General features: G+C 36.5%; 2 protein-coding genes and 1 non-coding gene across 4 annotated transcripts; 1 reads left to right on the top strand and 2 right to left on the bottom strand.

Moving 5' to 3' along the window:
- The first annotated feature begins 264 nt into the window (after window positions 1–264).
- LOC18040586 lies at window positions 265–4,394 on the top strand. Its single transcript, XM_006432295.2, has 2 exons — window positions 265–396; window positions 2,329–4,394. Exon 2 carries the CDS (start codon window positions 2,356–2,358, stop codon window positions 4,252–4,254), a length of 1,899 nt encoding a protein of 632 aa, XP_006432358.1. The 5' UTR covers window positions 265–396; window positions 2,329–2,355; the 3' UTR covers window positions 4,255–4,394.
- Window positions 4,395–4,682: 288 nt separating this feature from the next.
- Window positions 4,683–7,399, bottom strand: LOC18040585 (galactoside 2-alpha-L-fucosyltransferase). Of its 2 annotated transcripts, none has more exons than XM_006432294.2 (2): window positions 7,144–7,399; window positions 4,683–6,330 (listed from the first exon to the last, which is right to left on the bottom strand). In XM_006432294.2, exons 1-2 carry the CDS (start codon window positions 7,247–7,249, stop codon window positions 4,829–4,831), a joined length of 1,608 nt encoding a protein of 535 aa, XP_006432357.1. In that variant the 5' UTR covers window positions 7,250–7,399; the 3' UTR covers window positions 4,683–4,828. The 2 variants fall into 2 exon arrangements, with proteins under 2 accessions (XP_006432357.1, XP_024038714.1); XM_024182946.1 differs by having other exon boundaries at window positions 4,683–6,327; window positions 7,144–7,369.
- Window positions 7,400–12,535: 5,136 nt separating this feature from the next.
- On the bottom strand, window positions 12,536–12,639 carry LOC112098703. The gene has a single exon (XR_002905812.1). It is a non-coding gene; the product is annotated as a small nucleolar RNA R71 (small nucleolar RNA).
- Between the last annotated feature and the right edge of the window lie 1,418 nt (window positions 12,640–14,057).

Below are 14,057 nucleotides of genomic sequence, written 5' to 3'. Positions count from 1 at the left end.
ATCTAAAAAAGTTAAAATTAAAACTTTTTTCCAAAAAAATAATTATAAATAAATTAATGATAAAAAGGAAAAAGGAAAAACGAGATCCTTATTTTAGGCAAAACAAACAAAAAGGAAAAAAGGAAAAAAATCGCCGGAACTGAAACCCTACATTTAAATATATACAATTGTAATTTCGCGTACAAAAACAATATTTGTGAGGGAATCGTCCTTAAATATAAAAATAAAAAAAAAAAAAAAAAATACAGAACATAAAATTAAAAATAAAAAATAAGAAGAAGAAAGGGCAAAAACGAAACGAGCGATAGAGAAAACAAAGAAGCGATAAAACGAACGAACTTTAAACACAGAAAACAACTCTTCAATCATCATAATCTTCGATTTCTCCGTTTCAAGGTTCGATTTTTTTTTTTGTGGGAATTGTGCAATTATTATTGCTAGCTTATCACTTTGATGGATCTTCGATTTATCTAATCAATTAATTAATTTTTGGATTTTTTTTTAGGGATTCGTTCTTTTATTAGTGGCGGCTGTTATTTGTTGATATTGATCTATTTCTTGGTTTCATTTTTGATTTCTAAAATTCAACTTTGAGAGATCTAACCCTTTTTGGGTTTCATTTTTGTCGTTTTTTTTTTTTGGGGGATTTTACATTTTGTGTCTGGGTATTGGAATTTTTCTAATAAAAATGACGAATTTGGCATTGAATTGCAATGTTGCATGTTGATGCGCATTGTGTATGTTTTAGAATTATTCATCATTGAAAATTATTGTGGCATGTTGCATTCTTGCTAATAATCTCTGGAGATGTTGTCAATTATTATTATTTTTTGAGTCGTATAATTTTTTTTTTAAATATGAGTTTCTGTGTAGTCTCTTTTTTTTCTGTTACATATATTGATAACTCCCTTCTGCTTTGTTGAATGTTAGGGGCTTTATCTATATGGTATTCATTTATTTATTTATTTTGACGTAGTTGATGGTTAAATTGGATAGAAATGATTATTGTTTGGTTGATTCCTGCATGTATAAATTACATGAATAATTTGAATAATTGGGTGTAGCAATGAGATTTGTATCTATGTTCCAATTTTTGGTCATTTATCTTTCTTTTGTGTGTGTGTTTTGTTGGCTGCTTCTCCAACTGTAGACTGTAGATCTAAATGCTTAAAGTGTGACATACATTTTGCATTTGGAATTTTATGTTTTCCCCAGCTCCTACCCATTCCCACTTTCCAACCGGTCAGGGTTAGACAAATTTCTTTCTGGCCCTAGTCATTCCTTCTGGTACTTGTACCTGTTACTAGTGGACTCTTTCTAGCTCCTGTTTTTGGCCAATCCAATTTTTTCCTTCTTTGTAGGCTTCTGGCTCTTCTAGTTTGGAATGGGTATGTGGAGGGTGTTTTGGTAGGATTGATTCCTTCTATCTCTAGCTGCTCTCGTCCTGTCACTTGTTCAGGTTAATATCTTTTAGGCCATCGCTTCAGTGTCATCTGGGAAACTCAGGAGTGTATGTGTAATTAATGAACTAAACAGTTTGAAATGTACTTATTTTCTTAGATTATATTAGTCATTGAAGTGCCAACTATAATTTTGTATGTAGTAAGTTGATTACTCGCGGTTGGTATTTTGGTCTTTGTAGATACAACACTCCTCTCTCTCTCATCCAGATGGGATATTATCTGAAATGAGTTTCTTCCTTTATCACAAAATTAAGAATTCATCCATTGTTTCCTAACTTGCAATTGTGGGTTATTTTCCCAGATTATCAGTCAAGGTATAAGGAGTGATTAGACTTGAATGGCAGCACTGTTACTTATTACATTATAATATGTCTTTCACAAGCGTCTGAATTCAGAACAGAACCTAAATATCTTTTCTTTTAACATAAATAGCTCTTCTTTCGGAAAATAAATCCATGTTTTAGAAATTGAAAATTTTGAGCCATTTTTTGTGCTTTGAATGCCGAAGATGGGTACCAACCTCTCCCTATGTTGACGAGATGCAACATGTCTAGTTGCCTGTTTAGGTTCTCTTGGCATGCTTGCAAATTTGGTAGACTTTATTCTTTTGCATTTGTATTGCCTTCTTTACTGAATTAATAGAAAGTTTGACTTGTGCAAACTTATTTATGTCGTTCTCACAAAACAGTGTTGGAGCCCTTATGTTATTATGATATATGATGCATGAATGAAATGTGATGAGAAGGTTTCTCTGAACATTTTGATTGTTTTTCGGTCATGGTTTCTCTTACAGATCTTATCTATATTGATCATTATGATTATTTGGATAATATAAGTCTATTTTCTACCCTATTAATCTTTTCAGGATACCGCTTACTCTTAATTGACGGAAATGTCTCCAGCATCAAAATCCAAGTCTAAGCCCTCTGGAAAAGCTTCCAAGGAGCAACAAAAGGCTCCAATTAAGCCTTCTGGATCTGCCAACGCTGGAAATGGAGTTCCGGCAAGTGCTTACAATCCGATCTCGGGAACATTCCATACCCTAGATACTTCATCAGTAGCCACTTCTCCTCCTTACCATGATAATGGTCGGTTCCGGAATATTGATGATACAGATGAGCACTCTAGTAGACCGCATGGAACGGTATCAGAATACGATTCAGTTTCAAATAATGGCAGCTGCTCTGGTGAGTCAGAAGACCCAAAAGAGAAGTTTGCCAATTCTTCTCGTCAAGATCCAATACCTGGTTCTGACAATGACAGGCGAGAAAAAATTCGTTTAAAAAATGAGAAAAAGCACCAGCGTCAGAGAGAGAAGCGGGCACAGGAGTTACATGAGCGCTGCTGTGGCTATCTAATGTCAAGAAAACTGGAAGCACTTTCTCAGCAGCTTGTCGCAATGGGGTTCTCTTCTGAACGAGCAACCTTGGCCCTTATGTTGAATGAAGGCAGGGTGGAGGAATCTGTCAACTGGCTTTTTGAAGTGAGTGAAGAAGAAGCTCGAAATACGGACCCTAAGCTTGAAAGTAGTGGGAACTTGAAAATTGATATTAGTGAGGAGCTTGCACGTATCTCGGAGATAGAGCTGAGGTATAAATGTTCAAAGCAGGAGGTTGAAAGAGCTGTTGTTGCTAGTGAAGGTGATCTTGATAAGGCAGAAGATACTATAAAAGTGCAGAAGCAGGAACTGCCAGCTACTCCACCAAGGCCAGATGACACTGCTGACACCAAGAGCATGGTGAGACCACAAGAAAAACTTTTAGCTCCAATTACAATACAACAGAGAAGGAATGAACGAGATTTTAACTACACCAAGGCAGCAGCTACAGTACCAATAACATTTACAGAAACTGGAAGTAGAAACTTGCTGTCTCCAGTTCCAAATCAATCAAAGCTGCTGGCAGATAAAAGGTGGGCTGCTAGTGGTTCAAGTGCTTCTGCTTCATTGACGGCAACTGCACATATGCCTTTAGTATCTCCTTCAAAAGTAGAGGTTCGGCAAGCTGTTGCTGGAAATGAGGGAAAAACCATCCAGCAAGTAAGGGAACCTGTAATTGTTATGCAGCGTCCTCAATCCATGAATGCCAAGCAGATCCCAGCTTCTAGTGCAGCTTCATCACCTCAAGTAACTGCTGGATGGTATGCGAAAAATGTTCCAGCTGTTGAAAATGTAAGGCCAAATGCAAAGATACTTCAAGGTACTGGACCTCCTGGCACAGAGAACCAGAGTTCAGAGCTGTTCTACCGACAAGCTCCATATAAAGAAATCCCATACATGCATAACCCAGTAGAGTCTATATCAGCGGGTTTGGGATCATCGTGGAGCTCGATGGGTTCTTCATCTCCTTCACTTACAGCTCCATCCAAGTCTCGGGGTTCATGGAGTACAATGGGTATGTCTTCACCTTCACTAGCGGTGCCATCTTCTCTTGGACTATTTGCGAGTTGGGGCTCTGCTGGAACTTTAGGCTCGTCGTCACATGTAGATTGGAATACAGGGGGGTTGATGCCAGAGTGCGACTACACCAGTATAGATTGGACCTTGGACACAAGCACAAGCTTATCATCATCACCGAAACCTAATGGATTGTGGTTTGGGATTTCTTCCCTATTGAGGAATAGTCCTGGCATGAGGATGGGCGGTGCAAATGGCACATGTATGTCAGGGTTGCAGGATAATGGGGCAGTTACAGAAGCATCATCTGCAGGTGGGTTGCGTGAGTGGACGTCTCCATTTGCAGAGAAGGACATATTTAGTGTACCTAGACAGTTTGTTACTTCTCCTCCTTAGGACTAGTGATTGAAATCTGGGAGAAGAGGGGAAAAGAAAACACAGATTCCTGGTCCTACTTGATGTTTGGTTGGCTGTGTTGATGGTTGTTTCTGCTTTACCAATCATAAATGAATCTAGTTGTTTCTGGCTTTTGAATATGCTGCCTTTTTTCTTCATTCTCCCTGAATTTCGCTTTTCTTCCATCACACAGTTGCACATTTAAGTTATTTGGTAAGGAAATGATATATATTTTGCTCATATTAATTATTAAATGACAGCTTCTGTACTTCGCATCTGGGTCATTAAATCTCTTTAATACCCCTATAGAGTGGCAAGGTAACTGCAATACGAGAATCACTCTCTCACAAATACAAAGGCATCGGATCACTTGGTTTTGTTAACTTGTTTGATCTTGCAAAGGCCTGATTATTCTGATAAAGCTCATATATTGTAACATACTATTGAATGTATTCAAAATTTTGTTTAGTATTACATCAATACATGTATGGTGTATCCTGAAAAGAATGTCAAAGACAACCATTCCTATTAACTGCAGAAGTCGTCCAAGAATGAAAAATGTTTAAAGCTACTACTACGGCTTCTGAGAAGAACTATTGAACAGCTTAGTTCCCCAATACAAATCGTCACAGTGCCTCAAATATGGAATAATAGTAGCGGTATCTACTTCACGTTTCGCCTTGCAGTCATATACTTGAGGACAATGAAAACAAGGCTCCATGGACATGGCTCGCCCACAAACAGGATCTGGGATTTTCTGTGTTTCTGTCTTGTACAGAATCCATGGTCTTTTACCTCCGAGACCTTGTGCCACATAGCCGAATGTTGACCCTGCGCTTGTGACTAAAACATCCATCATACTTAGAAGATTGATTTCGGCCCATGCCTTCTGGTTGTGCACGTTTTTCATGGTGTGTTGTGTCACTTCATGACTAGCCTGATAAACAGCAACCACTTCACCATTCAAAGTTGGATGCTTCAGGTACATATTCTTCATTTTCTCGTAGTAAGAAGGGATCAAAGATGTTATAAGAACAGCCTTCGATTTCCCTTTTCCAAATGGAGCAACTATCGATTTTTCTGTATCCACTTGAGGTAACAGTTTTTCCTTATCAGTGCAGGACAAAATTTGATCCATAACTTGTTGAAAAGGACTACTGTTTTTATGAAATATCCTTATTTGGATCCCAACACGCTCTTCAGCGTCAGCCAGATATTTTTTGTAGTAGCTAGTGATTAGCTTCCATACTTGATTTGAGGGATGAAAAAGGTACCTTCCCAAGTGATGGAAAACCATTTCTTTGTCAGGAAATAGCTTGTCTAGCTCCTCCTCAAAAGATGACATCAGGAAAAGAGATGGAAGAAAGTAGAGATTTGACTTCATTATCAACCACGGTATGTTCCTGAGAATAGTTTGATCTTGATCACAGAAAAACAGCTTGTCATGATGATCATAATCATTACACAGGTAGAGATAAAGGTGTGTTGGCAGCAGCTCTGTCGAAGCATTTATCTTATTCTTCTTAAGCATATTCCCGTAACTCTTTGCATAATTCTGTTTGAAACGGGAGATTCGATACATGAAGGGAAAGTCCTTTGGCAACAACCATGTTGCATTTGGAAATGGCTCACAGAACAGATTGGCCATTTCAGGTTCTTCATCAATGAGCAGAACTCGGTTTGTAAGAAGAGCATAAAGAAAAGCTGATGCTATGCTCAATATTCTGTTTCCCAGGCCGGCTCTGGCTATCCAAACAACGTATCTACACTCGGAGGAACTGTCATTTTGACCAGATACCATGTCTTTTATGCTGTTCTTGTATGACTCTGTGTCAGGTCCGCATCTATTATGAAGCTTTTCATATTCTCGTAGCTTGGAAACAAGGTACAAAGAAGGCACATATGGCGAAGATTTTCGATATGAGATGGATTGGTACCTGCTTAAGCAATCTCTTTTCGTGAAGTTTGGTGCAAGAAGCCCACCAAGAAGTTTGTCACTGCTGAGTTGATTCTCACCATTGATTTCATCCTCACTGGTGGGTTCATCCTCTCTGATAAGCTTAGATAAGTCGTCTTCTGAGCAAGACAAATGGAAAGACAATTAACCTAGTGTAATTAGCAGCTGAAAGATTTCAAGTAATGCTACTTCATACACAAGCAGCAGCCAACAGGGACTTCTATGAACAAGACCATGCTAAGAAATCCTCATAGTTGGGATTCTAAATACACTAATGATGCCCAGAGTGAGTCAGTTGATTTAAAATCTTAAAGCTAGTAGGTCACATCTCAACATTAACATAAGATTAGTGTCTTAAGGTTTAAGGCTTAAGAAAAACTTTCACATGTAACATAAATTCAACGAGACTGACCAAAATTTTTTAACAGTTAGATAGAGGCTCCAATGCTAACATCTACAAGTGTTTAAGACTAAAGGTTTAACACTAGATCATATAGGAACTTGAACTTGTAACATAGTAAATCTCTCCCAACTATGATCTTATGTTTACACAAATAAACATCAAACCTGAACAATTTGGAGTATTATAATAACAAACAATAATTGATTGCCAACATCTTTGTGAGTACCATCACCCACTAAATCATAAGGTTTTGAAGTTGTCGATTTTGAGTGATGCTGCTCATAAGTTCTATAAGAAATTCATACACAACAAACAGACACCTCCGATGAAGGTGTTTAGGACAGCACCACGTGATAGTACGAGGTGAGTTTCATTGCCCACTGGATCATTATTGTATTTACATATGCTCATGTATATTATAGGAACTCAGTTATCTAATATGGCTCGCAAGTTTGATTTCAGGATCATTACAGGAAGTAAATTTAAAAACAAAATTCTTGAAATTGAACTAAACAAGCAATGAACTTACCAGCACCAATGAACGGATTCAACCCTCTATCTCTGCAAATCAAAACAAGTATGAATAAGACAGGCAAAGCTATTGACAGGACAGCAATTTTTGGAAACCGTGTCATGCTCCAACGCACCCGATGAAGATGGAATAATAAGAAAGATTATAAGGAGATAAATTGAAAACGGATGGTTTGATTTGTGTGGAGCAAAATGGAAGTAGGCATAATATTTTATGTGGAGCAAAAGTGTTTTGGCACGCTGGCAACTGCAACTTGTATAATAGTATATGCTTCAGCATGCAGGCTAGTAAGAAATTAAAGTTTATCCCACGCTGACGCTGGCAACTGCAACTTGCATAATATTATGTGCTTCAGCATGCAGGCTAGAAGATATTAAAGTTTATCCAGGACTTTGTTTTCTAGGGAAGCGTACATATAGTAATTAATGATCTTGCCTATAAATTTAAGATTTCCTGGCGGTTTTTTTTAAGTTGACCACTAGATCATGTTCAAATCCTTTTGGTAGGAGGTTAAAATTTTAACAGGTGGCGATAGAAACCATGGTATGCCTAGCCGAGTTATAGTGTTATAATTTATTCTGTCGGCATCTTCTCGCCCCTATGTCGGTTTATCATTGTGATTCTATTTCGCGTAATTTAGAAGAAGGCATCCGCATCTTTTATTTTATTGATCCCTTACCTATACTTGTGGTTTGATATTTTGTTGTGTTGGTTCTACAAATCTGGATTATATTGAAATGTTATTTTTTTTGTAACGCGAGAACAACATCGACAATGCCGAGTGAAGTGGCCATCTTATGCAAAATGCCCATTTTGGCTACTAAGGTACCAAAAATATGATTAGTAACACATGAACACCTGCTGAATAAACTACCCAAGAATGAGAAAAAAAAATGAAGTTCAAAAGAAGAGAAATTAATGGAACGTACGCAATGAAGATAGATTCATAGAAAGATGACCGATGAGAAAATGGAAGTAGTCATATTTGATAGGCTGGTGGCTTGCAAGTTTTAATGCTTTATCTATCAGGGTCAAAATTAATTTCATCAACAAGGCCTTGGGAGAAAATTTAAGGAAGAGAGAGATACAAAAAAGGGACTGTAATGGCTCTTGCTTATCCTTCATTTTGGCCGAGTCAAGAAGCACTACTTGTTCAAAATAATAACCATGTGTGTGTGTTCGTTGGGTCCACCATAATTAATCAGCTTTGATAAGTGATATCAAATGGTGGAACATTAATAGAGTTGAGTCTCAGAATTTTGTCCGTTATATACGCACACATTGAGCACAACTCATTTTTAAAAAAGACCAACTCATTAAAAGAGAGAGTTTAAGTACTTTCTTAGCCTTGCCTTGTATGACTCAAAACCTTAACTTAACGATGTGAGATTGTGAATCGGATTTAAAATCAAGATGATAAGAATAGAGACGGTGATGAGCATAGAATATAGACATAGCTTACCCTTAATTATATATTTGTTAGTTATTATTATATGTTATTTTTAATTAGTTAAATTATTTCATTGAACAGCAAAGTAATTGGAGATTGAGAAATCGGAAGGGCATAAAAGATTAATAAATGGAAAGAATTGAAGAATTGAAGATTATGTTCCAAATAAGCTTCCGCATGAGCTCAAAATAATCAAAGAAAGATTTGCTAATTCGGAATGCATGTGCCGGGCACTAAAAGAAGACATTATTAATTGGCCTTTTGCTTTTATGTCAAACGAGTGGCTTGCATTCAAATTTTAATAAGGAAACAATATAAAAAATTTTGGTATCAACATTAAGCGCTGTTTGTGGGAAACGGCCAAAAAGACTGCAAAATTTAATAGCATTGTTATTGTGCTCCAAAAGAAAATAATGCATTAGGTCAACACAAGGACTCGGGTTGAGTCCAAAATAATGCACATGGAGTAGGTCAAACACCCAAAACCCAAGCAAACCCTTGTCGCAGTTTACGGCAACCATCCCGCCGCTGACTTGAATGTTGTTGGTCCTTGTCAGCATGTATAGCAACCAACGAGCAAACCTCCACCATCACCACGGCCAAAACCGATCAGAAACACTCAAATGCAACCACAATAGTCGCGGAATCAACGCAGCAAGCTAGTGTGATTTACCATAATCATGACTAACCGTTAGGGATGTTAAAAATCCCCATGGGGACAGGTACCCTCGGGGATTTTTCCCATTCGGGGACGGTACGGAGATAATTTCATACCTTTCTTATTCGGGGAAGGGACGGGGAAATTTTTTTACCCAATTTCTTATTCGGGGAGGGGACGGGGATGAGGTGGAATCCCCATCCCCTATCCATTTCCCCATTTTAATTTTTAATTTTATTTTAATTTTTTAAAATTACTAGTAAATAAATAATAAAATTTAAATTATAAAATTATAAATATTGGTAAAAATAAAAAATATCAAAATATTTATATTATTAAACTTTTGGGCCTAATTAATTAATTAAAGTCCTAAATTTTTATGTAGAAAATTAAAAAAACCGAGTAGATTCTATTAGCCCAAAATTTTTTTATTTTAATATTCTTTAAATATTTTAAACTTAAATATATTTTTTATTTATTTTTAGATGTTATAATTGCCCACAGCGAATCATAATTTTAATATCTAATCTAATCTAATATAATATTTGCTCTTGATTTGCTCCGATTTAACTATTGTGTTGTAAAGAGAATAGTCCACATTTATAAAGTGCCCACGCCACCATTGAAAAAGTTAATTTTGAATCTAAATTCGATTTTATTTGTAACAATTTTGTATAAGACTATTAATTTGTTCATGATAGTTTGTAAAAGAAGTTTGTATCCCTTGCATGCTGCGTTACTTACTAATTTAATGTATGTGACTTTTGTAATAGATATTAATGTAAGATATATTTCAAACTTTACTTTTATTTGAATTTTTTATTTAATATGATTAACTCAAAATCAAAAACAAAAAAAAAATGTATTAGTTATTCGGGGATCGGGGACCCTCGGAGATCCCCTGTTATTATTCGGGGGAGGGAAGTAGATTCTCTCAAGTAATTCTGACGGGGACGGGAACATACGCAAAATATCAGGGATGGGTACGGGGAGATTGGTCCCCTCCCCTCCCCTCCCCATTGCCATCCCTACTAACCGTCATCTGGGTTTTACTTCCCACAGTAGTACCTCCTACTCCCGACCGTTGATATTGCTAAAAAATTACTGAAGTTGCCACGAATAATCGGCAAAGCACACGCGGCTAAAGGTCTTAATCTGCTACCACCGTCGTGCTTTGTGTGGTGTAATAGAAAATGCATGTTCATAGAGGATAGAATTGTCATTTGCGCCCTAATTTAACTAAAATTTCTATTTTTATGTACTTAAGTTCTTTAAACTTTGATTGTGTGTGTTTTATTATAATTTGATGTTTTATGTATGTTAGGGGTATTCTGGTCATTTCATTATTAACAAGAAGTTGGACAGTAAAACGGATAGCACTTTTGAGTTCAGAATAACTGAAAACCTTGAGAAAATGCATAAAAGGTAAAAATAGTATACGTGAACAGTTTTGTATATGTGAACAATGCCGTAATTCTAGAATCTTGGTTGGGCCTAGCCAATGTGGCATTGATAGGATGACTTGGCATTAACCAATAAGGTGGTAGTATCTTGTTGGACTGATAATGTGGTATTAACTGATGATGTGACGTTGACCGATGACGTAACAACATATTATTATATCAAAAAATTAATTTTTGTGTTGATTGATGACGTGGTAGAATAGTAGTGGATTGAAAAATGTGTGTATGATACATGCATATATACGGAATGACAACCCTGATGATGTGTTCCATCCAATCAAAGCTTGTCACGTGGCGAAATCCTAAACATCCAAATTGTTTTCATCGGATGACCATGATTTTGGCCCGAGATCAATTATTTTGGCCCTTATTATGGCCCAAGTTCAATTATTTTGGCCCTTATTATGGCCCGAGTTCGTGCTAAATTGTCTCCCCATATTTTATGGTCTAGAAAATGAGGACCCATATAATCATTTGAATGATTTTCATACTGTTTGTTAAACATTTAAATATGAAAATTTTTCAGATGATGATATTAAACTTAGACTATTCCTATTTTCTTTAAAGGATAGAGCTCGTTCATGAAATATAAGTGTGCAACCCAAGAGGGGGGGTGAATTGGAATTTTAAAAATTATCCTAGGCAAACCACACAACAATTCAATCTAATGCCTTAATCAATTCGAAAACAATAAATTCAAATAAACACAATATTAAAAGAGTAAGGGAAGAGAAAACGAACACAAGGATTTTTATGTGGTTCGGCTATCCCCGCCTACGCCCACGCCTCCAAGCTCACCCGCTTGAGGATTTCACTATCCAAGCCTTTCCAAGACTTCAACGATTACAATTGACTTCGAGGTGTCAATAAACCTTTACAACAAGAGATTATCTCTCCAATCTCTTCACTCTAAGTATTTCTCACACTTGTACTCTCACAATTTGATGAGAAATGATAAATACAACAATGAATCTCTCTTTAAGAGTGGATATACAAATTATAGCTCAATGATGATTCAACAAATGATGATTTACGAAATGGAAGCTCAATATATGTTGTGTTCACTTGTTTATGCTTGCTTGAGTTACCAAAAATGGATTGGTTTTGAGTTTATATAGTTTGAACTCAAAAACTAGCCGTTACTAGCCGTTATGCACATTTTTTGTCGTAACCGGCTTGCCGTTTAACCATATCCGGTAAGCCGCTTTCGTTCTGGTGCTTACTGCCCCGTATCTGGCTTGCCGTTTATCAGTATCCGGTAAGCCGCTTGCTACAGTAACTGCTACAGTAAAACATTTCCCAAAATTTATAATTTGACCCCAAAACTTTATAAAACTGTACTATAGCCCAAAACGTTATGAAACTTTACAAATAGGTCCAATTTCAGAATTTCTAAATAATGCTTTGTTTATCCCAAAACTTTCTGAAATTATGATATTACCAAAGATGCTATGACAATTTTCAAATAAGTCCTTTACCAAAATTTCAAGCAATACTTGTTTATTTCAAAGTTTTCAAAATTCTTTCAATTAAACCATAAACTTTGAAAAACAACCAATTTCATAAAATCATTTTTCCATTAAATATGAAACATTTATAATGTGAAATTTTGATTTATTTAAAAAGAATATTAAATAATTTAGGCTTAAAAGATTAATCATTCTTAATCTTATTTGTTATCATCAAAATCAATATTATGGAAACATATATGTTAACAGTTCATGGCTCAATACATTGCCTGCTAATAGCATCACATTATGGGAATAAATGGTAACTAAATTTTTGAATAAATATTTCCCAGTGCATAAAACCAATGCTATTCGCAGGGAAATCTCAGAGTTTACCCAAAGAGAAAACAAGCAGTTTTTTGAAACATGGGAGCGATTCAATGGGCTACTCTTGAAGTGTCCACATAATGGGTTCGAGAAATGGCACCAATACCAATACTTTTTAGAGGGATTATTGCCGAATGTGCAAGAATGGCTAATGGCAACAAGTGGAGGAGAGCTAATATCCAAAAGTGCATCAGAGATTTAGGAATTCTTCCAGTGACAAGCGGATAATTCCCAACAACGGAGTCGATCACTCAGGAATACTAAAAGAATTAAAGGAGTTAATGAGGTTCACATTGGCGAGTCAACTTCGGGAATCAAAGAAGTCAAGGAGATGGTTGAAGGTCTCTCTCGAAAAATAGCATCGTTATCGACTGCTAAATCAACATAACCATATGACCATAACTCATATCCAGATCAAGCCAATGCCATAGGTGTAATGAAAAAACCATCAAATTACAATACATACTCCAACACATATAACTCTGGATGGAGAGACCACCCTAATTTTTCGTGGTCTCAAGGATTCCAACAAAATGGACCAATAGCTCCAGCTCCACCAATGCAACCAATTCCTCAAGTTCCTCAAGCCTCTCAACCCCCATTTAGACCATAAAATCATAACCAGAACTACTCTCAACCCAGACCATGGGAGGATTCACTCCTGAATTTCAAGAATGTTACTCACTCCACGATTGAGCAACAGAACCGCAGCATTGATGAACTACGAAATGAGATGAGAGCATGCTTCAACTCACAAGCCCAATCAGTTTCAAGCCTTAAGAAAATGGTGGGATAGCTTGCTTCTTCAGTTCAGACCTTGGCAATGACTATTAAGAAAGGCAAGTTTCCAAGTCAACCAGTGCCTAATTCTAAAGGAGTACATGAAGTAAGTACCAGTTCATTACAGCTGCATGAAGAGGTCAAAGCAGTCATGACTTTGCGAAAAGGAAAAGAAGTCGACAACAAATTAGAGATGCCAGTGACAAAAGAAAATCAAATTGTACCTATGAATGTTGAGGACTCACCATCGGAAGAGAAAGAAGAAACCAACCCACGAGAATATGTTCCCAAAGCTCCATTTTCTCAGAGGTTAGCTAAAGGAAAGAAGGGAAAATCCACAGGTGAGATTCTTGAAATCTTCAAACATGTAAGTATTAACATCCATTTACTTGATGCTATAAAATAAGTTCCATCTTATGCCAAGTTTCTTAAAGACATTTGTACTAAAAATAAAAATATTCATGTTCAAAAGAAGACATTTTTAACAGAAAATGTTAGTTCTATAATCCCACACAAAATTCCTCTAAAATGCAAAGACCCAGACTCCTCTACTATCTCATGTAGTATAGGGAACTACACAATTGAGAATGCTTTGTTAGACTTAAGAGCTAGTGTAAATCTATTATCATACTCAGTATTTATGAAACTTAGACTGGGAGAATTACACCCAACTCCAGTAGTGTTACAGTTTGCAGATCGGTCCACGAAAATACCTCGTGGTATTG

This window comes from Citrus clementina, unplaced genomic scaffold (genome assembly GCF_000493195.1).
Source record: "Citrus clementina cultivar Clemenules unplaced genomic scaffold, Citrus_clementina_v1.0 scaffold_5, whole genome shotgun sequence".
Classification (NCBI taxonomy): domain Eukaryota; kingdom Viridiplantae; phylum Streptophyta; class Magnoliopsida; order Sapindales; family Rutaceae; genus Citrus; species Citrus x clementina.
Note: the sequence above shows the minus strand (reverse complement) of the source record. Positions and strands in the feature narration are given on the sequence as shown.